The sequence below is a fragment of the Chrysemys picta genome, chromosome 2, assembly GCF_011386835.1.
Source record: "Chrysemys picta bellii isolate R12L10 chromosome 2, ASM1138683v2, whole genome shotgun sequence".
NCBI classification, from domain to species: domain Eukaryota; kingdom Metazoa; phylum Chordata; order Testudines; family Emydidae; genus Chrysemys; species Chrysemys picta.
In genome coordinates this window covers 112,147,181-112,174,564 of record NC_088792.1, presented here as the reverse complement: position 1 = coordinate 112,174,564, position 27,384 = coordinate 112,147,181, and the positions used below count along the sequence as shown (strand labels likewise).

Sequence of the window (27,384 nt, the reverse complement as noted above, 5' to 3'; positions counted from 1 at the left end):
AACCATTAATTTCATGAAGAACATGGACTAACTGAACAAAATATTACGCACTTCCAACTTATGCTCTTTTTCTGCAAGGACTTCTTTTTGACATCGCAGAAAGTCTGATAACATTCGAGTTAATTGTTTTCTATCATCTATTTCAGCCGCCAACCTGCCATTGTAATCCGCCAGTACCATACAAGCATCATCTACCATCTTGGAAAGCTGTTCTCCAGATTCCTTATCTAAAAGACAAGTAAAGAAAAAAAATAGCAATACATTACAAAATCTTGTCAGGCTCTCTCATGCTCACATTTCAGTTACTGCATCCCCACCTCTCACCTGTTATTCTGTCTAGTAAGGACACATCTTGGACCTCTACAGGCAATGAAGCTATCCTCTGATGAACTGCTGCATCCCCAGAGGCTGCATTTTCTAGTTCTTGTAATGCTCTAATGAGATCTGTAGTCTGAAAAAGCACACAGCCTTAGAACTGGTTTAGTCATCAAATCCTGATACAGAATGTCAGCATCATTTCACAATGAGTTTATGGGATGCGATTTGACAGTATCGATCTAAAAACTACTTTGCCAAAGTCAGCATTACCAACGTCTTCCCTCCCTGACCCAAAAGAGATAAAATGTCAACATAACAGCTTTAATTAATTCCCCATGGAGCAGCACTGCAATGTTCCAAATGTTAAGAATGATCCTCCTGCTAAAAAGGGTCTCATTTTCCTTTAAATTCTTGCAATAGGACAACTTTTAAATATGAAGTACAAGGTTTATTGGTAATGACTACCTGGGGGTATTCTTCATTTTTACTCTGTACTTTTAAATTGTTTAAATTAAGTGCAACATATTAAATTACTTTTTTCTTAACTTTCCCGGGTAGGCACATCATACCATAAAAGCATAGCCGTAATTTCAATGGTAGCATATTCATGAAGTTGAGCTTAAATCAAAGTAATAAAAAGAAATTATTTGCTGCAATAGGGTGTACTAAATTTTGATTATCTCCAAAGCCCTGTTCTTAACAAAAAAACCACACACACACTTTACTGTTCTGGCATCCCCAGTTATAACTATAAAAACCCTCTGGGAAGAGAAAGTGACATAACAAAAAGCCATACGCACAACATAGTGACAAGTATGTAAATTATGAAAGTCCTTGCATATAGAGTAAAATAAACTGTGTTAAATATTACATTGTTATGGATAATAATTTGATATAATTGTATAATCAATATTTTACATTTACAATAGTCCTATCTTATGTTTATTTCTTCACTATTAACTTTGAAAGCCAAACATTTTTGGTATTTTAAAAATGTATATAAAAACACTACAATTTAAAAATGTTTTTTAAAAAGTGTCAAATTTGCTAAAATTATAAAATGCTAAGATACTGATGTAGTTTGTAGCCAAGATATAGAAGTATTGTAACTAAGAAAGATATTTCAGTACCCCTAAAAGTGAGAAGTACACAACAGATTGTTGTAATGAGTATTGTAAAATACAAATTAAAGGAATCGTAAATCTTCAATTAATCCCCCACCTCCCCCCAAAATTTAGAGATTTACTTGTAACAACACTTTAAGGGCCAGTACCTCTGCCCCAGAGAGGTTCCTTTACACCACTGGAGAACCACAAAGACCATAAACCAGCTCCAAAGAGGGCAATAAAGATTCCATCAGCATGGCAGAAGACTCTGGAAGCATAAATCTGGTATAACCCACTTGATACCTATGAACCACTCTAATATAAGTACGTGCCTGAAGTAGAGTTGGAGTGCACAGCAGTCCTTCCCTATGGGAGGCCTCTGCAGCCAGCATAGTTGAGAGCAGCACTGGGGCTTCCCCAAGTTACACCAGGGGCTGTTTTGCTCATGATAATCCAAGGATTGGGGAAGAATAAAGGTTGCATAAAGCCATCTTTAATCAGCTTTCTAGCTTTTAGTGTTAATTTGGCCCTTAAAATGGGACTCAATGCCGAGTTGGTTCTGTATTACTCAGTGACTGAAGGGTTTATTTTTAAACATATCCCAAACCTTATGAAATGATAAAAGTTTATGAACACAAGAGACTTCTACCTGTGGAGGGTCACTTGGAGAACTTTGTGCTGAACAGTTATTTTCATCAACTTTTATCTGTTCAAATGTACGCTTCCTGGCCTTTCTGTCACCATCTAAAAGTCAAAGTAGAGACCTAAAAATCAGTTCAGGAAACAATACATTTATTTAAAGAGACTGAAACACACATACACTCAGAATACTTACACAAAGCTTGCCTAAGTTGTTCCAATACATCATTTTCATAAACAGCCCTTTCTTCCCAAATAGAGAGCACTCGGCCAAGGTGCTTCTTACAACTCTCATCAGACTCACTGTGGGGGAAATAGTAAAATCACCAATAAAAATGGTAGAGTGCAACCCAGTAATAAACAATTCAGCCTGTATAATCTTGCATCCAAGAATCTGAAGTATTTTACAAATATCGAAGAATTAAAGCTCCCAACACCTCTGTGAGATAAAGATCCTCATTTGCAGAAAGGGTAAAGGAGGTTTTGACTTGTTCAAAGTCACCTCACAGTACATCACACTGAAATAAAGGCCATGCCTACTAGCCCACCAACCTACTTCAATCACTGAATGCTTCACAGTGCCTTTAAACCTAGTGAAACATGATAGATCAGTTTCGCCCTTATTCTATTAATTAGCATTTCATCTTTTTTACAATGAAGTCCTATTACATAAGAAGATGCAAAAGATTCATCTACAGATACGCTTTCTAGTTTAAGTGCTAAATAGGTGGATTGCATTCAGAGAAATCATATGCTAGACCTGTATCATTAAGGAATAAAGAATTATTGTAACATACAATAACTAGAATGAATGAAAAAAACATTTACCCTCGACCTAACACAAAAGACAAACACAACCGACAGTCTTCCAATGTGAAAAGATGATTATCAGGCTAATAAACTTTATTCTGATTGAGGTGCACGCATAGGCACAGGAACTATGGTGTGGGGGGTGCTGCAGTACCCCTAGGCTATATGCGGGGTCCCAGCTGCCGTCCCTCCTGCGCCCAGGCTCCCAGCCCCAGCCTCAGGCCACTTACCCCTTCTAGGTCCCTGCATCCCAGAGACAAGGCCCTGCTCCCGGTCCGAGGGCCACAAATAAGGGTAAGGGGGCTGGCTTTCAGCACCCACACTATTAACAGTGTTCCAGTACCACTGGGCATATGCTAAAGAAGATTGACATGCAAGATCAAAGGAGCTTTTAAACTAAGAGGTGCAGGGAAGAAATTGAGGATAGGGTGTTTCCTTTAATCAGGATGCATGAAAGCTGCTGAGCCAGACAGAACAAATGAAGTGTTCTGGAAGGAAAATGCCTCACACAGGTTTAATAATAGTTAAAAAGACAATGCCCACATTACAGTTTACTGTACCTTGAAACATGCTTAAAGGCCTCAACTATAACTGGTGCAAAGTCTTTTGTAAATTCTGGTCCTTTCCTTTTGCTGTTCTGAATGACATCGTTGGCCAGGTATAGGAATGTCAACTTCCTATTTGGTTTTGCTAATAAAAGAAAAAAAAAAAAAGATGCAACAATCCAAAGTAGTTAGTAGTATAAAACTAATTTTGCAGGTTAACATTCAGTTGAGTTTCTTCGTACATCTCTTATGTAGAGGATAAAAACAGATATAAATGTTATTTAAAAATACAAAGTTCACTATTTCTATTAGCACCTCATGCTATTAATACAAAATAATCAAAGCAACTTTTTATAAAAAATTGGTCTTCATAAATTTCAGCCTTTAAAACCCAGAGACAGCAAGTCATAGCAGTCCGCCATGCCCCGCTGCCATTTTAAGTACAGGCCCAGCACAACTAATTTGAAGTTTGGACATTCACATTTTGCCAATCCACAATTTACTCTGACCTCTTTCTGCCCCCTCTCACACTACCACATTCATCTGCTACTTCAGCACACACACACTGTCCCTACCCACCACACTCATCAACCCAGTCTCTCCTCCACAGCGCAACACTTAGTCCCCCAAATTCTTCTTTCCACACACAGAACCTTACATATTTTAATTTAAAATTTAAAAGCGCAATGTGTATTTTAAAAAAGACATTATGAATCACCAAAGCAACCTTAATATGATCTTGTAGCTATAATCTTAGGGTAACATTTTCAAAATCGCTTCAGGGTACGTCTACGCTGCAATATAAGCCCAGGGTTAATGGGACTCCAATCAGCAGACCCTGGGTTACAGAACCCAGGACTTGAGTGTTTACAATGATTGTTACCCGGACATTAAGGTTTTTCTAACCCAGGCTTGAACCTGGGGCTCTGATGTCAACAGTGCAGCACATAGACCCAGGTGAAATCAGCCATATACCAGACTCTCAAACACCCTTCTGAAATGTGGCTGGTCTATCCCTGACATTGGCATACTGTGAGAAAGTTTGACTGTCTACACTGCATGTTATAGGAAATTTAAACAGCCCGCCAACACATCCTGCCAAGCAATCATTTTGGTCCATGCACCCCCAGCTACTGGAACCAGCAACATGGAGGCAGTGCCTTTAGAAGAAGTTCTCTTGCTTGCACTTTCCCTTCTGTGTTGGGAAATGGGCAGAGCTTGAGAGAAATGGTGGTGGATATTTTGGTGGCATCTTCTGACCCACCAAAGCCACCTGATAGAGCAGGAAGAGGCGGCAGCAGAGTATCCAAGCATGGCAGACTCCAACTGGCTGATGGAGCTCATGACACTCAGTACAGTCACTCATGCCCCCTAAGTAGACCTGCACTTCTGATACAGGGCCACAAGCGCAGGCTGAGGGGATCACGTGGTCATGGTGACCTATCATGACAAGCTGTGGTTAAGCACTTTCACATGAAGAAAACTACATTTCTGGAGCTTTCTGAACAGCTTGCCCCAATCCTCTAGTGTAAAAACATGCATGAGGCCACTCATGCCAATCCAAAAGCAGGTTGCTATAATCGTCCGGAAGCTGGCTACCCCAGACTGCTACAGGTCCATTGCCAACCAGTTTAAGGCTGGGAAGTCAACTGTGGGTAAAGTGGTGGTGGAGGTTTCTGTGGCAATCAGGCATGTGGTTTAAAAAAATATTCATGAAGTAACTGCATTTGAGAGAATGGGATTTCCAACCTGCACTGGGGCCACTGATGGAACTCATGTGCCCCTAGTTTGCCCTCCTCAGGGAGCACGAGCACAAACCACAAAGGGCACTACACAATTGCTATACAGGCCCTCATGGACCCCAGAGGTCCATTTATGAATGTGAACATGGGCTGCACTGGGAAAGTTCATGATGCCAGGGTTTTGTGATGAGTGGGAGTCTAGATTCATGGACAGGCTGGAACATTATTCCCATCAAATGACATTATCAATAGAATTACTGACCCCACCATTATTTTAGGGATCCCCGCATGGCCCTTTTTGCCTTGGCATATGGGACCATACCCTGATTCAGGAAGCCCTGGAAAAATACTGCTTAATTACACTCTCAGCAGGTGCAGAATGGTTGCTGAATGTGCTTTTGGTAGACTGAAATCCTTGTTGGAGATATCTACAGACCCATTTGGATGCGCAAGTCACCAATGCTGTTCACATTACTGTAGCTTGCTGTGCTCTTCACAATCTTTGTGAAGCCAGAGGTGAGCCATTTCCTTCTGAATGGACCTATGACAGAGAAGAGCCACTGAACCAGTCTACTCAGGCAGAAAGTAGACAGATTTCTATTCAGCACCACTGTGCAATGCAGAATTTGCACAGAATGAATGTTCTGTGCAGAATTTCCTTTTTCCCTTGCAGAAATGGGCTGCAGAGCAGCTGGACCCAGCCAAGTCTTGCTCCCCAGTTTGCAAATGGAAGACTTGGGGCAGGGAGGAAGAGAAGAGAGAACTGGAGGGGTCCGGACAGCTGCAGTTCCCTGCACACCCCGAACGAAGGAGATGGCGTGCAGGAAACTTCATACAAACCCGGGATCCAGCATAAGGCTGTTTCTCCCTCTGGATCCCTGGGCTCTGGGGGAGAGGGTGTCTGGCCCCCGGGTTGGACTCTGTGGGGGAGGGGGCAAAGAAACAGGAAGTGGATTGTGATAGGGCTTTCTTTAACACTACTTTTGGGGACTTTTTTTTGGTGTCTGTATTGCTAGACATTGCTAACAAGTATGTTGAAATAAATTACTAAAATAACAAACTGGTGTGATTATATAGTGTTATTTTAACAAATAAAATATGCCAAAGTTTAAAATATTGTACACAGAATTTCCCCAGGAGTAATACAAAGAAGGGACTGAAGTGAGGATTGTATAAAGGAATGGCATTTGCTTACTAATTTCTAATTGTCCTTGATCATGTGTTTACCTTTGTTATTTTAAAAACACATTGTACAACATGACAGTGATCGAAATAAACTCTCCTAATGACACAGAAATCTTTATTTATAAAGATGTCTTGGGAAACTACAATATCCACCCATTGCCAGGCAGATCAGCTGACACTGCTACACCAACACCCTAGTAACAACAGAACCAAACAGGGGAGGAAAAAAGGGCATGAAAAACCGCAAATAATCAAACTATGTACAAAACCCCCCTACCCCTGGCCCCCAGGTTTCCTTTCCCTTCTTGCCGCACGAGTGGGGTGGAGGCATCCACAGGAAGGAGGTCGATATGGAGGACCGCATTGGTCCAAGTTGCCCGGCCCAGTCGCTATTGGGGCATGACTGCATAGGCTACACAGTCATGAAGTTTTTCAAACTGGTTCTGGACTAAATCCCAGGATACTGCCCAGGGGTCTGAGGCTGTAATGTGGGTGATGCAGCAGGAGTCAGTACTCTTTCAGCCATTATTGACATCAGCAACTCAAACTGTTCTCTCTGCTGACCTCTGTCTTCCTCCTTTAGCCACTGCTCCTGTTCGAGGAACAGTGAAACAAATGCCTGCTCCTGCACTGAAACCGTTTTCAAGCTGTGCAGCCCGCCTCAGCCTTTCCTCTTGACTCTCACTATGCCTCGCCTCTAGCCGCAAGTCCCTCTGTTTTTGGTACTGGACCTGCTTGTGGACCCTATCCAGAATTTCAATCATAAGTTCATCACAGAAATACTTCCTCTTGGAACAGTCCTTGACAGTATGCTGAGCCAGGCTTGTATTATACAGTGGGCGAGCTGCTGCGGTTCTGCAGTCACTAGAGGTCGAGGGGCCTGGAATAGGACAAGACACAGAGTTATTGTCTCAAACAGCTCACTGCAGGAGCACAGAAAAAATTCTTGTGGAATTCCAAGGACAAAGGGTTACATTTCCAAACTGAACTTCAATATACTGTGAAAGGGATGCTTCCGACCACAGATGCTCCCTGAACAGAGACTGGTTAATTACAATGACAGTAATACTGAGACACTGGTAAGTTAAAAATTCAAAGCTGTTTTTTGTTTTCTAAAAATTGCATAACTACTTGTGGGGAAGGGGAGATCTGTCAGTTGCTACAAAGGCTTTTTCTATCATTTCAGGCCTTCCACGTTTTGGAGAACATAACCGTTCCTGTGGTGCCTGACTGACAAAAGGAGATGATATTCAAAGCTGCCAGTGGGAAACCTGCAATGTATGAAGTGAAGATATTCAAACATATAATGGCTGAACAGCACATCTATGAGTGGAATGGCCTGGTGAGCTACCAAGGTGGGCCTAAAAAATACACACTTCACCAAAAAGTGATTACCTATCTGGAGTTCTGGCTTCAGGAAAAGTCTACATCTAATCAGCACCTAAGATTGAGTCAGAATTCATGAGGGAATCAACAGGATGCTGCATAAGTTCCACGTGTCTTAGCCAGTTATAATTACATGCAACACAGAACTCCACAACCATTACCCCAACCCTCTGGCATATTTCTAGATGCATTTTCAAACCCATTCAAATTTGAGACAAAATGATTGTGTCACCTATGTACTGCTTGGACTACCTTTACTTGAAATGGACTAGATTTGTGAATGGAACACACTTCCACTACCACCACACCATACCATTCACTCTTTCCAGAAGGCTTGTTACACTACTGGATGGTTATAGAGTAGCATACTTACAGGTATGGCAGTAAGGTTATTATTTTTAAGAAACAGAAATGCCCTAGCAAAAATCTGTGCCTTTCTAGTAAAATAAATACTTTCAAGGCATTTTTATTGTTTGTATTTCCTGGTCACCAATTTGAATTCCACAGGGGGGAGGGGGCGGGGAGGAGGAGAGGAGACAAAAGGGGGGGGGGAGAAACAGGTGCACAACTGGTGTACAATCTGCCATTAGCAGATACATGCTGTTAACCAGGGCTTTTAATAACTTTTGCAGTGCTTCACAGAACTGAAATCCATCCCATTCCTATATTAAACATTAGATGGAGCCAGAAACTTACCAGGCTCCGAGGCAGCTTCTGTCCAGTCTGTCGTCTGCAGGCTCTGCGGCCGGGTTGTTCCCCGGGTGGGCATCAAACAGCTCCTCCAAGTACAGCAGGATGTGCTGCTCCTGCATCAAAGCCTCCTCTGGGACTCATTTCAGCAACAGAATCACTTTGCAGGCCTCTCTCTGCACCTGCCGCTGGTTCCCATCAGGCCCCATGCTGAATTCTGGGGCCACCAGGGCACCATCCCAGCTGACTAGTTCATCATGCACCACCGCTGGCTCTGTGCTTGTCAAACGCCTCAGAAAATAGGCACGATGTTGGCGAGTTGCCAGACGTGTGTTTCTGGTCCCTGGTTTTCCTGCACAGTCTAGAGATGCTTAATCCACTCCCTGTACTGGTCACCAGCCCAGTATATTTGCATACTGGTGTCAGGTGTCATCTACACTTTGGGGGAGGAGAATCCAGTAACATTGTGGCACCCCATCCCCTCCGTGATAATATTACATTTCTGCAGTGTAAATAGAACACTGTTTTAATCATGTTCCTTATACAAAATCCCTCATATGCCAGTGCATACAGCGAGAACTAACAACAGCTCTCAACATCCGAAATAGACACATTGTTGACATGAAGTTAGATTCTTGTCTAAGGGACAACAGTATGCAAAATCCTCTTACTGAAAAAACCCAGATTGGTAATCTAGGTCAGGCACAGAGACACCGCATGATAGGTGGAAGGTGAAATCCAGAGAAAATAATGTTACTCTTTGAAAATTATCAAATATATGAGTAAATTGCTCATGCTGGTCTCTACAACAAGCTCTGAGATACTGCCCCCTTTGGCGTATCACTTGAAATGGGAGCAAGCAAAACCTGAGTTTTGAGGACAAACTACGGAGCAACCAAGTAAGGTGATCTGAGATTGTAGGAGCCTTTGGCTAGGTAAAGCTATCCTCTGAACTGAACCCTCGTACTGATACAGTCACTAACAGGAAAAAGATATCAGTTTGATACATTGTTTCCCCAAAACAAGATATCTGGAAGTTGTAATGTGTTAACTCTGAAAAGTCACCATATTGAACCATAAATCTCTTCATGCACACATACACAGGGGACAGAACAGCCCAGACATATCTTGATAGCTGCACAGAATAAATACTTGTGAGAACCATTTATTTCCCGCATGGCTAGATAGCTATTCAGTTTTCAAAATAGTCAAGTTTGAGAAATATAGTGGATTTCTGAAACAAAAATATACTCTCAGATAGCAGTGCCAACAACACTGATGGGTTGGGATCTGCTTACTGACATTGCACTGTTCTCCTAACAGCTGAAAGTCAGAGACAATGAAAACAAGCCACATAAAGGTGGGGTCCCTCTATAAACAAGCTCAGAAACCCTAATTAAAAGGAGTGGAACACTAAAAACAAGGAGGCCATTCTGTCACAAGGGAGTCCATCCAATGGAAAGAAATCCCAGAGACAGCAAGCTGACTTCCTCACAGTGCTCATACGAGGGGGGGGGGGGACCTCTTTCTAAAGAACTACCATTAACAGATGGAGGAAAAAAGTCTCCCCACATCTCCATCAAAAAAGCTAGTGTTTTCTCCAGCTGTCAGAGGTGCAATTTCAACAAACCATATTCATATTCACTGTACTGAGATGAGACACATTACAAAGCCAGATATTTTCCTTGTCCATTTGCTGGTAAGAAACGTTTACAAATTGTCTTAAGCAACATATAGGATATTGGTGTATATATAATGGTGTATGTAATGCCTTTAAAAAAAGTCTCCCCATACAATCTAGCCCAGGGGTTCTCAACATTTTCCTTTCTGAGCCCCACCCCCCAACATGCTATAAAAACTCCACAGCCCAGCTATGCTACAACTGGTTTTCTGCATATAAAAGCCAGAGCAGGCGTTAGGAGGTAGTAAACAGAGCAACTGCCTGATGCCCCACACCACAAGAGCACTGTGAAGCCACAGTCCTCAGGGCCCAGGACTTCAGACCCATGTGATGGGGCTTCAGCTTTTTGCCCTGGGCCACAGGGAGTCTAATGCTGGCCCTGCTTGGCGTTTCCCCCCTCAAAAAACCTGCTTGCAGCCCAAGACCCCAGTTCAGAACCACTGATCTATCCAATCTACAGATATTACAGATTTGCCCAATTTAGTTATACAAAATGCTTAATCCAAAGAATTATTTGGCAGTTGAGGCAGAGAACCAACCAGCATTGAAGGAGCACAGGCAGAGGAATATTGTTAGAGATTTTTCTGTAGTTACTAAAATAATGAAACACTGATTAGAACCCAGGTCTCTTGGGTTCCAGTTCAGAGCCTATCTCTGGATGATGCACATTTAAACTTCTCCACCTATGTGTGTTTCTGTATCTAGATCTCAATCTTGAATTCTCGCTGATGTGCAATAGAACTATATCAAACTAGGCTAAATTGCTATCTGGAAGTACACACAATCCTGCCTTAGCGTTTGCTGCTAATATATTCTGCTCTGTATAGATTCTAATTAAACGACACGAACAAAGGACTTAAATGTAAAATGTTCTCAGGAACAGTTAAGCGTATTGATTTCCAAAATCAACTCTGTTGGACTCAATCTAAAAACTTTTATCTACCCCTTATAGCATCTCTCTTCGGAGATGACCGGTCATATTCATGTCTCAGAAATCTGGAAGTCTGGATTTCCATTAAAAAAAATATGAATGGGATCAGGGAACTATACAGATTTTCCTTGGCACTTGGTAAAACACAGTATGTTAGATTCAAGTGTTAGTAGTGTTGTCTGCCACAATTTACAGGTTATTAGGGTTTTATTTAAGATCACACACGTTTTCCTGGCTCAAGGCAGGTGCTAGGTGGTGACTATTGACACTGGGAGCAGTACAAAAGTGGTAACAACCAACAACACTGCTATACTGAGACGTTGCACCAGGTGAATACAGAGGAAGGGATTGGATGTTAGGACTGGATGTATATTGACTCTCATTCTGAAAAGGTGCAGTTTTACCTTATGCCCACACTAATGCTCTTCTGAACTTTCAGTTGCAATGCCCTCTGGTTACCGAATTCCAATTATTGGCACAGCTCCCAGAAGCAATGGATTCCGGAACACTTCAAAAGGCTACTGGTGCACTGTGGGAGTAGTTGACCCATCTGGACCATTTCAGTTTGAACCATTTTAATGACATTCATATTGGCACTAAACCAGTGCTAGCTGAAACAGTTCCGACCAAACCGGTAGTTAGACACACTGAAAGCAAGTCTAATCCAAAACGTATATGGCAGGCATTCAGACAGTTTAATATTCATTGTGTGTTACATGTATGCTATGAGGAACCACATGTTACTCCAGCCTGTGTACGAGCAGCTACACTGCAAGCCCTTACCCAAGTTATGGTGCGCTCCCCCATGTGCATCATCAGGACTTTCTGGAGATATATCCCATAGCTCTTTGTGCTGCAGTAAACTGCGCAACCAATTCTTTCCCAGTGAACTGTGGGAGAATTTGTCTGTCCTCCTTGGCACACTGGAGGAAACTGAGAGAAGACAATGGAGGACTATCAGCACTCTAAATGATTTAGTCTGCATTCTCACAGCACAGGAGGAGTACTACTAGCTCAAGTGAAACCAGAACCCATGCACTACTCCCTATACACCCTGCCATGCTAGCTGGCCTGGACTGAAAGCACGACTCAGGTGAGATGTTTGTGTGCGTGGATGGAAGGGGATGGGGGAGCTGGGACAACACACAAGAAAGAACCTGGCTTAACTCTACTCATTTAGCCCAGACTCTTACCTTGGTTTTAGCCCAAGCCTCTCTTCCATGCATAAGAAGCCTTTTATATGGATTTGTCAGACTTGCTTACCCAGCTGGGGGTATAAGTTAGAACTCACGATTCACTGTAAGATAGGGTTGGGGGAAGGGGCTAGAACCTATCCCCCATACGAAGGCAGCTGTAACCCAGGTGACTGTCCTCTAACGGCTTTGTAGGGGTCATATTTTCCTGCCTCTGTACCTGCTCCTTTTCTCTGCACTGGAACTAATCTATTAGTTTATATACTACATCTGGCAAGTTTATAAACACATTACACCCAGTCTTCTGCATTTCTACACAGCTTACTTGAACAGTTAGTGTAGTAAGCACCATAATTTGAGATACACACCAAAAATCACACCTCTAAAGGAAGAACAGGAGGACTTGTGGCACCTTAGAGACTAACAAATTTATTAGAGCATAAGCTTTCGTGGACTACAGCCCACTTCTTCGGATGCATATAGAATGGAACATATATTGAGGAGATATATATACACACATACAGAGAGCATAAACAGGTGGGAGTTGTCTTACCACCTCTGAGAGGCCAATTAATTAAGAGAAAAAAAACTTTTGAAGTGATAATCAAGCTAGCCGAGTACAGACAGACAGTTAGATAACAAGTGTGAGAGATTCAATGTTTGTAATGGCTCAACCATTCCCAGTCCTTATTCAAACCGGAAAGGAGCATCTCCAAGAGTCTGGCAGAGGAGGGGATTATATGGAGGGAAAGTCAGTGTACAGAGAATAAAAAACACACACTACAAAAAATAGCAACGACAAATCTAGAAACTTACTATCAACCTGCCACCACTACAAAGAGTTTGACTAGTTGCTCAACACTACCCAAAGCATGGAACAGCCCCCTGTTGTGCCTGATGGGGTTTTAAGAGCAAATGCACTTATGGACAGAGACTGGCAGAGACAGAGGAGATCCTGGCAGTAGAAGGACTGGAAGAAATCAAACATACCCCAGAGCCAGCAGGCCCTATGGGCAGATGGACAGGAGGACATCCTCAGACCAGAGTCCATAGACCTGCTCGGGGACAGGGAAAGGAACAGAGAGAAAACAGCATCAGAGCCACAGCCACTGACAGGTAAGAGGCTGCTGCCATCTTTATTATTCCTAGTGAGAAACTGCAACATAAGTAGTAGGATTTTGCTGGCTTATGGCCAATGCAATTATTAAGAAGAATATTATGTACTGTGGGGTGACCGTTAGGCCACTTGAGTGCAGAAGCCACACCATTTCCCCAGCCACCCTTTTCCCCCCTTCCTCCCCATCACATGCAATTTAAGATGGATTCCAATCAAGGAGAAAAGAAGTAAATATGCAACTAGTCATTTATTCTATCTGAGATGTAACTGAATACTGCTAACCGATTCACAACTGAGATTACAAAATGAGCGATGCCTGCAGACACAGGGATGCATGTAGCACACGCACATATGCATAACTCTATATATGAGACACACACACACTGCACTCTTCTCATACTGGCACGGTCCAAGACAGCCAGGGTTTTAAATCCTACTGTATGATCTGTGGCTATATTAAGAGAAAGCGGGGTGGATAAAAATCAATGATTATTAAAAAAAAAGGAGGGTTATTTAAATCGGATTTTTTGATAAAATACTTTTTGAGGAAAAAGCCTATCTAAAGATAGTTTTAATTAAGATGCATTATAGCTCAAAGATATGTCATCATGGAATAGGGATTATAAATTCTAATTCTATAGTATGAGATAATATAATGTAATGTTTAAGAAAAGTTTTGTAAATGAGTTCCAATAGTTCATGGACTATGGACCCAATATTATGGGGTTCCAGGGGCTTCTGTACAGATGATTTAGTTTAATCTTTTTATCTACCCAATGGGACTCAGTGCTCAGTCTAGAAGATACCATCAGAGATGCTTAGTTTTGCAGTTCTCAAACTGAGGATTTGTGTTTCCAGAGATAACATGCTTGTTAACAGCAAAAAATATTAACATACATACATAGATACAGAGGTGAGATAACAGATCTCAACCCTATTGTCCCTCTGCAAATTTGTGTATACAGACTCAATGCCTTACCTCTCTCTAAAAGTGCAAAGTTTCAAAAAGTTCAATGAATAGAACAGGGGTCAGCAACCTATGGCATGCGTGCCAAAGGCAGCACGCGAGCTGATTTTCAGTGGCACTCTGCTACCGGCCTGGGGTTCCGTCCGCCAGCCTGGGTCCCAGCCACCGGCCCCGCTCAACCCACTGCCGGCCTGGATGAACAGAACCCCGGGCCGGCAGTGGGCTGAGTGGGGCCAGCGGCCATAACCCCAGACCGGCAGCAGACTGAGCGACTCAGCCCACTGCCAGCCCGAGTCCTGGCCACTGGCCCCGCTCAGCCCGCTTCCAGTCTGGGGTTCCATCTGCTGGCCCCTGTAAATGTAAAATGTATTACTGGCACACAAAACCTTAAATTACAGTGAATAAATGAAGACTTGGCACACCACTTCTGAAAGGTTGCCGACCCCTGGAATAGAAAATTGCTGGGGACAGAATAGATCTGGACAAGGAGAAGTAGTTTGGAGATAAATGTGAGAAGGGAGGAACAGGCAGTAGAAACAAAAGTGAAACTGTTTGAGCAGCATATTCCAGAAGTCTTGAGGTCTTTCTGAGCGTAGTCTTTGTTGATTTGAGATCTACCATACCATTCTCTCACTAGAAGGGAAAACATATAATGGCAGTAGGCTGTAAAAAAGACCCAGTTGGGGAATAAGAACCATTAAAGAAATAGATGTTTCCTGATGATGTTTTAAAGGAAGTCACACCAGTGAACTGGTGGAAGTCACTTAAGCACTTAGATTTAGAGACTGTTGAAGTGATAATCTCACTTTTAACAGCAGTAGCTTTTTCTGTGTAGAAAGAATATTTTCTTCCTTTGGACTAATTCATTCCAAACTGAAAAATCATTTGGGACATGAAAAAGCAGGAAAGCTTGTTTTTCTTTTCCAGATTATGAACAAACAGGAAAATGAAGGTGAAGACGACGGAGTTAGCTGCAGAAGCCAAAACTTTTAAGTTTCTCATGTTGACCTGGCTGACAGTCGATTTAATTTTTGTTTTAATATATTTAACTATTTTAGTTAAACAATTTTAGCAAAAACAAACCTTGACTGTTTAACTAAATTCAAAAATTCATGCACTTCTTGTGTTAAAATATGTTTGCTGTTGAAGAAAAAAATCCAGAATACATACTGTGTTGTTTTAGTTAAATAGAACAATTGAAATGTCTGTCTGGTGATGTTCTCCTTCTAATACAGCATGACAAGAAAATCCTCCAAATATTAACGATTAACCTGTTGAATTGGAGATAGTTCACCTCCCAATGACTTCATAAATATCTGCTTCAATTACCCTTTGGTAAATGAAATAACCAAACAATCATTCATTTTCTGATTAACAGAAATATTGGGAGCATAAGCTTTAGTGGGTAAGAACCTCACTTCTTCAGATGTAAGTAATGGAAATTTCCAGAGGCAGGTATAAATCAGTATGGAGATAACGAGGTTAGTTCAATCATGGCTCATTCACCTGCATGGCCACCAATCTTATATATGCCATCATGTGCCAGCAATGCCCATCTGCTATGTACATTGGCCAAACTGGACAGTCACTACGCAAGAGGATAAATGGACACAAGTCAGATATCAGGAATGGCAATATACAAAAACCTGTAAGAGAACACTTCAACCTCCCTGGCCACACAATAGCAGATGTAAAGGTAGCCATCTTACAGCAAAAAAACTTCAGGACCAGACTCCAAAGAGAAACCGCTGAGCTCCAGTTCATTTGCAAATTTGATACCATCAGATCAGGATTAAACAAAGACCGTGAATGGCTATCCAATTACAGAAGCAGTTTCTCCTCCCTTGGTGTTCACACCTCAACTACTAGCAGAGCACCTCACCCTCCCTGATTGAACTAACCTCGTTGTCTTCATACTGATTTATACCTGCCTCTGGAAATTTCCATTACTTGCATCTGAAGAAGTTAGGTTCTTACCCACGAAAACTTATGCTCCCAATACTTCTGTTAGTCTTAAAAGTGTCACAGTACCCTCTGTTGCTTTTTACAGATTCAGACTAACACGGCTACCCCTCTGATACTTGACATCATTTTCTGATATAGCTGTAAAACTAATCTGAAAAGTTTTCAAAATAAAATAAATCACTTTAAAAATGTACACTGTACCTTCTAAAAATGAAACCTATATCTGAGTTGTGAAGAATATGTATTAAGGTTATAATAACCAACAAGAATGCACTATTATGTAGAAATCCATGATTAAATCGAGTCTTCCTGATTAGTGATTTAAATCAAATCCACCCAGAGTGAAAGTCTCTTGCGGACGTACAGGGGCTGTGAAAAGGCATATTCATGGTAAGCAAGTTTCTGCATCCTATTTCAGCATGCTTTTTGCGTTCACTGAGATTTTGGTCCACTCCCAGAAGAATATGCTTGTGAACTTTTCATACAGGAAATCCTCAAAACAGTCCAAGATATGCCTATGCAGGACAAACCCTCCCCGCCCCACAGCTTACAAGTCCTCTCTAGTCACTCACTGATCAGTCACCAGGCAAGGAAATACCTCTTTGACATAGACAGATGGTCTTCTACCACAGGCCTGGAAAAATTCCCTCTTCCAATCCTGAATCTCTAGCAAATTAACATCTTCTAATGACACCACTACCTGAAATAGCGTTAAGCCAAGCACTGGTAAAAGGTCCCTGGTTTATGGGCACCAAACCCACCCCCATACAGATAAAAAAAATACATATTTTTTATTTTATTTTAAAAAAATTCCAAGATTTTCCATTGTATTGGTGGGCTGGTGACCTGAGTTGCAGCTGGTTATCAACAGGCAAATATGGAGAAAGGAGATAAATGTGGGGATGGAGAAGATCAAAGTATCAATTTTGTGACCTTCCTGTGACACGATGTTAAGAGAGATTTTTATTTCCCTAGACAAGAAAGAAAGAAAGAAAGAAAGAAAGAAAGAAAGAAAGAAAGAAAGAAAGAAAGAAAGAAAGAAAGAAAGAAAGAAAGAAAGAAAGAAAGAAACTCTTTTATTGCCTTTGCAAGGCTGCCCACATCTGCTGCACCAAGCAGCCCTCCAGCAGCTTTTGGGATGAGGGCCCTGAACTAGCAGGGGAAAAGAAAAAATGTTCCAAAGATGACCAGCTGCAGGATATGCAAAATGACTTTAGCCACAGGTCACACCAGCAGTGAGAATTCCAGAAGCAGTTGCTGGAGCAGGACAGGGAGATGAAGGAGCATGACTGGCAGCAGCAGAAGGAAACGTTCAAGCAGCTGCTTAGCCTGATGACCAGTACCTTCTCCAGTGGACTCTCCTCCATGCTAACATACCTGGCAGTCAATGCACCACTTGACAATTCTGGAGTGGGGTCGGCAATGTGGCAGTCAAACTCCTAGAACAGAAGTGAGTATGGATATATGTATTCTGTTCGTCCTACCACCGTGCAACTACAGGAGAAGTAGTACAAGAACACTGGTGATGTGCAATTTTATCAGTGACATCACACTGATTTACTTTGTGTTCACTGTACATGTCACTCTTAATATTTTCACTCTGGACAGTAGCAGCTGGATTGCCTGCATTTGGTTTTACTAAAGTATTTGATTGAACAATCCACAGGTGAGTGTGTTTGGGAAATAAGAGGCAGAAAGCTTAAATCAAAAGCTTTTAATTTTCAGAACAGCAGCAAACATGTCAGTCTACACAGTACAACACTCCACAGCCCCACATTTTCCCCACACAAAGAAGGATGTGGCCACACAAGCCATCCCTTACTTCCCTTGTTCTCCCAGTCCCAGTGATCAAAGGCGCACTCTTAGGTTCTGGTGTACAGGCAGCCAGTCTTCAACCCATTCCTGGAGAACGCTCTCCCCATTATGCTTGCATATGTTGTGGAGTGCACAGCAGTCCCAACAACACAAATGTCATTGGGCATACTGCATCCAAACAAGTTTGCAAGCAGTGCCAACTTACCATACGTTGTCAAAATGTACATACTACCACCATCTGCAACTGCTTAGTATGGAAGTTCTTTTGAGTGCACTCTTACATCAGGGTACAACTTCACGTTCACTTTGTGGGGGGAAGGAGATGGTCACAGTTGACAAAACTGGTTAGCAACCAACCTGTAGCAGTCTGAGGTAAGAGCCTACTTCTGGACTCCCTCATCTGCATGTCCTGACACTGGAGGGTTGGGTCTGCATGACAGTGTATACCCACTCTGTACTTGTGCTCCTGATCCAACATCAGGTCAACATAAGAGAATCTACAGCTATTACAACCTGCATCAGCTGTCTCAATTCTGCTGTGTCCGCACCAAGGCCTGCTGCGAAAATGCTCTCTACCAAGTCTCATGCCCTCTATCTGCCTCCAGTTGTGAAAACAGGTGTTGGATTAACAGTGACAATTGCTGGAATAGGTCATCATCCTGATCTGGATCAATGCCTTAACAGTGGATAGAACAGAGGTGAAGATGGAAATGAGGAGTGTGCAATGCCAGAAGAGTTTAAATTCTCTGTATTGGTGAGCAAAGAACTCTTCCACATAGGGACATGGGAGGGACAGATAATTTTTCCAAAATACACCACAAAACAATTCATGGAGTGGTATTGCACTATGAACCATGGGATATGCCCTTGGAAATTCTAGCATATAACCAGGATGCATGCACCTACCAGATATGCCGCAAGTGTGGCTTAGCAACGTGGATGCTTGCAGAAAGGTTTAACTAACCCAAGTACTCAGGTAATCTCTGTGAAGACTACAAAAGCTGCCTCAGTAGGGAAAAGATAAACAGCAGGTTGATGAGCTGGTGGCAAAATAAAAAGCAGCATGCCAAAGAAGACTACAGGCACCAACAATTAGTAAATGTCAGAACATCAAAGCGCCAACAAAAAAATCAAGTGTCACCAAGTGCCAAAGTACTGACAAAAGTCAAGCAAGAATTGCACGAAACATCAGCAGCCAAGATATAAGAACTTCAATAAGTTCCAGACTTGATTGAAAGACAAAGCTGGTATTGAGAAAGGATACCTCAAGCAATTACTGGGATCCAAAGAGCTACAACTGCTGACATGGTACACAGCTCCTCTGCAGTTAAGGAGGAACTGACTGGATTGTTTTCAGGGCAGCAAGTATATACAGCAGAGGGAGTCACATGAAACAACTGGTGGGGACTTGACTCACACTCTTCTTTGCTACCACAGCCCTCACAGGTTAAGAGTTTGGGGAGATTCTATCAGCTCTTCACTCAAGAGTTAAAACACAGGAGTGTCATGCACAGATCATATATTTAGAGAAAGTTAAATTTTAACCCACTATATCAGGAGCCAGACTGATCCCGTTCATGGCAGTTTGAAGAACTGGTACTTTTCTCTGATGGCGCATTTTCTGGGCTTTAGAATCTACACTTTAATTTGTAAGTGTTTAGCCCTTACAGTTCCAAAGATATAGCTTTTCCCTATTAATATCTACCTGACCCTACAGACATGAAACAGCTTGGAGAAGTGTGAACTGCCTCACTCATTTCAATAGGTACAGTATAATTAAAATTTTAAATGTAAGCATTGTTGGCTATTACACTGCTGATTACAACATACAAGAAAGGAAAGGGGAGATCATAATACAAATATCTACTCTGAATGATGTCTCATGGGTGGAACTGGGACAGTATCAATACTTTTCTCTCTATCTGATTTGACCTCTTCAGATAATGCCACCCATCCCCAACCGCCTCATATAGAGAGACGCTTTGATCCATGTGGCTAAGTCTGAAGATTATAACCAAACAGAAAGGCAACTTTTTCTTACCAAAAAAAGCCACAGTTTGGAGTCATTACAATGCCTTATGACAATGTCACATCAAGAGGCTGACATACCCTGAACATGCATGAAAGAAACAGCTACAAACCTAGACGGATCAATCTCAACTGAAGTTCATGACAATGCTATTAAAATTATAGTTGGGCTCTAATCACTGTAGTTTCTTATCTCTGAAGTAATAATGGTGTCATGCTTCCAATTGCTATAGCCTCTTTTCAATAATATAAAAATATTTTCATCAATATGCTAGCACAGACCCAGAGCATGAACTAAATGACAGTTATGACAAAAAAAATCTAAATTTAAAAATTATATGTATATGCATATTATCTCATAGGTTAGCTAAAAAACAAAAAGAAAATGAGTGGAACACAAGTTTAAACACACACTAAAAGCCATACTAGTCAATCTACAGGAGCATTCAGCATGTATGTTCCAACCAACCTTTTAAAGAAAGTCTCTAATGAGTAGACTCATCTGATGAATATGTCATCATATGACAGATGCCAGAAGTCTACTGTCAACCCATAGTATCTGTAATTTCACAGAATGATGAATTCTAGGATATATACATTTAATCTTTTCATTAGCTACAGTCAAGAAGCATTAGTAAAAAGTCTGTTATATAATTCATTTGGAGAAAGGTCCAAAAAAAAAATCTCACAGTTTATGAACTGTAATGCATGCTTACAAAACACTCAGATACTGTTTACACTAAGGGACTGTAAATTCATGGACAAATCCTACTGTCCTGCTGCTGGCTACAACCAAGACAAATAAGTAAAAAAAAGTCATTACATGCCATAAGACTGCAGGGAATTCAGCATCCTATTTTGAAATAATTCTAATTATTTACATATTTCCAAATGTTACAAATATAATTGCATGAAAATTTCACAGATTGCAAGAAAATTCCACAGATTGCATTTTAACAGTTTTCCTTTGAATTTATGTACACACACATCTAGACAAAGTGAAATCTATAATAGCTAAAAACTAAAAATGATTACTCTTCTGCAACTGTACAAAGTTATTCTAATCAAGAATTTCCGTCCAAAGACTTAAGAACATGCAAGTAGGGATGGGAGCTTACTTCAGAATTACTTCAATTCAGTTTGATCAGCCATTTCCCCTTATCTTACCATAGCCATCAGCACAGAAAAAAAATCTTTCCAATACCATTTGTTTCTGTACTCTTAAAAGCATGATCTAAAGAGTCATTCTTTACTGACGACTGGAGAAAGAGGGTCAAGAAAAAAAGCTGCATCATGGAATTAAACAGCTCCTATTACTGTAACCATCTTTACATAATTACCAAAAACCAAGTGAGGTAAAATTTACCTAAGGTACTCTGGACAAGGGATCTGAAGGAAAGAAAAATAGGAAGAAGCTAAAAATAAAACCCAAAACATTAAAGAAAAGATCTATATTTTAATATGAAGTTTTAAGAGGACAAAAAATTACAAATATGAGAATTCTAGCTAATTGTAACCCAAAAAAGACATGTTGAGAAGTTTGTTTTCACATTCCAGAAGTTTGTATTTTGTCACTCATTTTGCTAGTTTTTAAAGCAAACTGCAAGAGTTCACTGTCAGAACCAGAATCTCATGAGATTAGGCTCCAGAAGAATAGAATTGTTACAATAGGTTAACTTATCCAGACAGTAAATAGTATATGCATGTCTAAATACCACCTCCTCACCCCAATTTCACCATAGTGTCTAGTTCCCATTACACAATTTTAGAAATACAGTGGCCACTGACTAAGAGGAACAAAGGTGTGAGAGCTCCTATCTTTAATACTGAAGCCATTTAAGATGAAAAACTAGGCAAACTGTTGTCCAAGACACGCATCCATGGCCATTCCACTCATTAGTTAAGCGAAAGGCTCCAGAGAAATTAGTCTTGCATTGTACTGTGCTCTTAAGGTTGCTCAGCTTATCCCTGGTGGTGGCATATTCCACTATTAAGGACCTTCCACAAGAATGAATTATGAGATGAAAGATGGCATTATGGTTATTAAGGCACTGGTTTGGGACTCAGGAGATATGGGTTCAATTTTTAATTCTGTCACAGAATTCCTGGGTATCACTGGCAAAATCACCTACTCTCTAAAACAAAGTTATTACTAATTCTTTATCTCACAGGGCAGGAGAGTTGGGCAGATGTATTCATGTGGTTTGATAAAAAAAGGCACTGAACTAGGTCTCCTGAGACCTAGGGCTGGTCCACACTGGGGCGGGGGATCGATCTAGGAAACGTAACTTCAGCTACGAGAATAGCATAGCTGAAGTCGACGTTTCCTAGATCGAACTAAGTTTACTTACTGCAGGTCCACGCGGCGCAGGCAAGCTCCCCCGTCGACAGCGCTTCCTTCTCTCGGCAAGCAGGAGTTCCACAGTCGACGGAGGAGCACTTCTGGGATCGATTTATCGCATCCAGATGAGACACGATAAATCGATCCCAGAAGATCTATCTCCACCCACCGAATTGGGCGGGTAGTGTGGACCTACCCCTAGATTCTAGTCCTGGTTCTACCAAGGACCTACTGTCTCACCTTGGGCAAGTCACTTCGCTCTGTGCTTGTTTCCCCTCCCACTCTTTGCCTATATTGTTCATTACATTGGAAACTACTGGGGTTAGGGCCTGTCTATGATGTGTTAGCACTGCATCTATCACAATGAGGCCCTAATCTTGGCTGGGGTTTCTAGACAGTACTGAAATATAAGTAACAACTTTTGTGAGGCTTTCAAATACCGTGGTGATCACAGACAAATAGTTAAGATAGAGGTTGGGGTTTGTCAGCCACAGCATCCTCAAATGAAGCTGAAGGTTGGGATGTGGAACAAAAGGCAATTTCTATAGCTTAAAAAATGAAGACCAGAAACTTGAAATGGACAGTGCAGCATGAAGTGATCTCAGTGTTTTTTTCTTAGACAGGAGCTGGACTGCCACATGTCTAAACAGCTGTAGTTTCCAGACACTCCAGAGGTTAGCCCCAAGTCAGAAGCATTGCACCATCCTACTTTGAGGTGGTAAAGGCACGCAACACTGTAGCGAAATCATGATTCAGGTGAAGATAAAAATAATAGTATTTCTGCTAAGGACCCCATACAGATCCCCTCCCCCAAGAGAGCACAACCTTGACAAGTGGAGACAGATGCTACCAGCAAACATTGCTGTCAATTCTTCAGAGTGCTTCATCCTGCCAACCAACACTACCTCCATTTACTTAGAGAGGATGTTCTCAAAATGTGGAATCTATTCTGGGATGGCCATGAGAAGCTTTAGGGAAAGGGGAGGGGAAGAAAAAAAAAAAAAAAGACTTACTGCGCACTTTACCCACAGCAATGAATAATTAGCAAAGCTGATTCCTCCATACAGGTTCTCAGAGGACGCTGTGTATTTTGATGGATTTGTTTTAACTTGCATAGAATTATACAAAGTCGTTGCCATCTATACGTTGCTACGACGTGGTGTCCACATTTAATTGTAAGCATCAACCACAATCGCAGTTTTGCTTTTATTATAATGGATTGTTTGCTCTGTTTGAATCAATGCCTTACTGCTTTTAATATTTGTGAGAGTTACATATTGATTTTTTTTTAAATCGGTATACATACTTGTATGGTGTGGTGCATAAAACTACTACAGACATAAAGAAGGGGGGCATGATCAAATAAGATTGAAACCACTGACAGACTGAGTTTCAACCATTTCCCTAGTCACAGTGCCTAAGGCTGTGAGTTGTCACAGATTCCATGATTTTCTGTGACCTTTGCAGCGGCTGGTGGTGGGGGAGCTGCGGCAGCCAACACTTGTGGTGGGAGCAGTTTCTGCCCTGGCCCCTGCCACCTAGGAATTGCAGGGATGCAGAGCCAGGTAGGAAGCCCCTACCAGCCCTCCCTTCCCCAGTACCAGCAGGAGTCCCAGGCCGTGGCCCAGCCCCCACTCCCAGGCCGGTCCCCCTCCCCCAGCTTTATTTACAGCAGGTATTTTTAGTAAAAGCCATAGACAGGTCACAGGCCCATGAATTTTTGTTTACGGTATGTGACCTGTCCATGACTTTTACTAAAAATACCCGTGACTAAAACATAGCCTTAACTATACTATCTGAACTTCATAAGGAGTTAAAGAGCTGGACATGAGCAATATACTGATGGTACTACAGTGACTGCCTCATACCCTCAAACTCATATGTATGTTGATGAAGATAGAAAATAAAACCAATTAAAAAGGCTCCTACAATCAGCTGTTCTTCATAAACTTCTCCATCATTCAAAACAGTGATCTTAAATAATTTATTTGGGGTGCGTTTGGGATTTTTGTTTTTTAGACCTGTAGGAGAAAACCCATGAAAAACAAGAGAAACTGCTCCGGAGACAGTGTTGTTCTAGGGAAGTTACTTTTACTTTACAAAATAACTTAGATAAAGTAGTTAAACCTACATATCTGTGTAGTAGACAATTAACTTCAGTTTGTGCATTCTGACATCCCATGGTTTCTACCAAGAACCCACAAGTTTTGGGTTTGATATTAATTCTACTTACTCTGTTCAGTCTAGTGATTTGAAAGTTCAAAAGAGAGCCATTTTCTGCAAGAAGTGAACTAAAATGTATTTTAAAATCAAATGTATTTTTAAACGTTCCTAATACAAAACACATGAAAGCCTAATGTAAGATGTTAAAACTTACATACTGTTTCAATACAGGCTAAAATAATTATAAGATACGAATACTAAAGTTTTCCTTTTAACTTAATCCTATTTAATTTTAAACCCACATTTCTAGGATGAACCAATTCTATGTCTATGAAGTTATGTGGTCCAACCCAGAAAAAAAAAAAAACACTTTAATCCACCACTTATCAGAGGGGTAGCCCTGTTAGTCTGTATCCACAAAAACAAGGAGGAATCCATTGGCACCTTAAAGACTAACAGATTTATTTGGACACTGCGATCTATCAATAGGGCAAGGCACATACATCAGGGCAGCCAATTTTTTCCTATCAATTTTGTTGGACTGCTGCCTACCAGCTTCTCCTCCTTAATGAAAAACCCACCCCTAAACTCTTCCTGTTCAAATCCCTAAATGTCTCTGCTGTGTTAAAGGTAACTATGGGGAGAGTGAAAGCAAAAGTTGCCAGGAAGAGCAAGTTATCAGCTAAGGTGACTTCTAGTACTATGGCAAATAGGCCAGCTCCTGTCATTGCAGCAGAAAGTCTACAATTCATTTGCTAGGAAAAACTAAATTTAGGGTGAACGCATATTACCAAGGAGACAACCTCAAAGTTTAAAAAAGACAGACTGAAATAGAGTCAGTTTCCAAAGCCAGGTAAACAAAGCTTTAGTTCTCACACTTGTCTGAGTCCTCCTGCCCATTTTTGTAGTTACACATCACACGTTTCTATTTAATGTATTTACTCCAGGCTACTGCTGTGAAGGAGCCACAAACAGCAATTTGCCTACTACACTGAAAAACTGATTATACACAAAACAATGTCCAACACTGAAAGTAAATACCGAAAGGGAAAACGAGTCTCTAGCCTTTGTTATACGGATCTTCAGTACCACTAAAACATCATAGGTTAAAAAAGCCTTCTTTGTAAAGTTGACGGTGTCCCTTTAATTAGTCCTACCCGCTGACTAACGGTCTCTGAAAAGAGACAAACCCGCTGACGCAGTTGGAAGTCTCCACGCCAAGCAAGGCACAGCGCGGACCCCGGCACAGCGCATCCCCGGGGACCCGCCTGCCGCACTGCTCTTCCCCAGCGCGCTAGGACAGGGATCGCCGCCGAGCCCGTAGCAGAGCCGCAGCTCCTAGCCCGGGCCCGCTCCCCACACAACGCGCTGTTTTCCCAGCAGTGGAGGCGGCGGGTCACCGGGGCAAGGCCGCGTGCCGCGGGCGATGCCGCCTTCCGGGGGGTGGGGCAGCGAGGCGGAGAAGACACAGAGCGGCCGCCCCCTCAGCAGAGCAGGGCCCTCGGGGCTCCTACTTGTCCCGGCGGCTCCGCTCGCCCCCGGCGGCCAGTGCCGGGGGAGGGGTGAGCCCCAGGCCGGGGCGAGCCAGCAGCATGGGGCGGACTCGGCCTGCCCAGTGCCGACCTCACCTTTGCGCAGCTCCCGCTCCCAGACGGTGACGATGAGCCCCGAGTGCTTGCGGTGGTGGATGAGCCAGAGGCTCAGCGTCTGCACGCTCTGCTGGGAGTTACTGAGCTCCGAGAGCTTCCGCTCCAGCGCCGCCTCCGAGAACGCCGACATCCCGCCCCTCCCGCCCGCGCGCCCCTCACACGCCGCCCGGCGGGGCCCGCGCCTGACAAACCCACCGGCCCTGGCCCCACGCAACCAAAATGGCGGCAGCCCAGAGCCCGATTCTCTCCGCCCTCACTCCTTACGTCACTACCGGGGCGGGTCTTGAGCGAGGGGCGGAACCGAACTTCCCACTTCCGGGTGAAATACAAGGCCACGCCCCTGGCCGGGGAGAGGAGGAGCCCAAGGGGCGGGGGCAGAGTCTGGGGCACGTGGATGCTGGCGCATAATGATCCCCGCGTTCACCCCGCAGGCCTGGGCAGCAGCGGCCCTGCAACACGCGGACTATGGGGGGGCGCGTTTGATACGAAACATTGAGAAGCAGGGGAGATGGATCAGGGGAGATGGATCTGGGGTGTCTCTGAACATTTCACTGGTTTGGACCGGCCTCGTGGATCATTTACATTGTTCACTTCATGCCTGGCTCCCCTGGCAGTTGCCATCCCTCCAAGAGCTATTTTCTGCTGCCCTTGACACAGAACAAGCGCAGTACCTACCGCTAACCCCCAAAATTAAAAATGTCATGTCAGAGCCCACACCCCCAACATGATATGAGTATCCCAAAAGTCATGAGATTTTTTTGAAAATAAAGTAGGGGTTTTGGCTTGGGTTTTGGGCTCTCTTCTGTTTTTTGAACTCCCTACACCCACCCCAGCACAAGTCTGTGACAATTAGTGTTGCCCCCTGTTCTCCCAAATGTATTGATTTTCAGGTGATCTAGGCTCCCACTACAGGGGTGCTCCATGGCTGCCTGTTGGCGTGGTCTCCTCATACCTTAACATTCTAATTATTTAAGTCTGCACCTCAAACCCCACAGCTGCCATCCCCTGGCCAAGAAGTATATTACATAGCTCACATAATTCTGCACCCCAAAACCCTGATCCCCTCATTTCTACATCAATTCTGCCTCCACTGCTGTAGCTCCTGGGGGAGAG

General features: G+C 42.6%; 1 protein-coding gene across 8 annotated transcripts in view; it reads right to left on the bottom strand.

The window, feature by feature from the left end:
• Window positions 1-26,533, bottom strand: part of RPRD1A (regulation of nuclear pre-mRNA domain containing 1A) — a 71,280-nt gene extending 44,747 nt beyond the window's left edge. Inside the window, exons 1-6 of one of the 8 annotated variants that reach the window (XM_024106200.3) lie at window positions 26,251-26,533; window positions 3,434-3,563; window positions 2,260-2,366; window positions 2,074-2,168; window positions 325-451; window positions 52-227 (exon numbers count right to left, since the gene is read on the bottom strand). In XM_024106200.3, coding sequence (XP_023961968.1) covers window positions 52-227; window positions 325-451; window positions 2,074-2,168; window positions 2,260-2,366; window positions 3,434-3,563; window positions 26,251-26,401 — 786 coding nt within the window. In that variant the 5' untranslated portion in view covers window positions 26,402-26,533. The other 7 variants (XM_005296557.4, XM_065583995.1, XM_065583994.1 and 4 more) reach the window with 7 other exon arrangements.
• Between the last annotated feature and the right edge of the window lie 851 nt (window positions 26,534-27,384).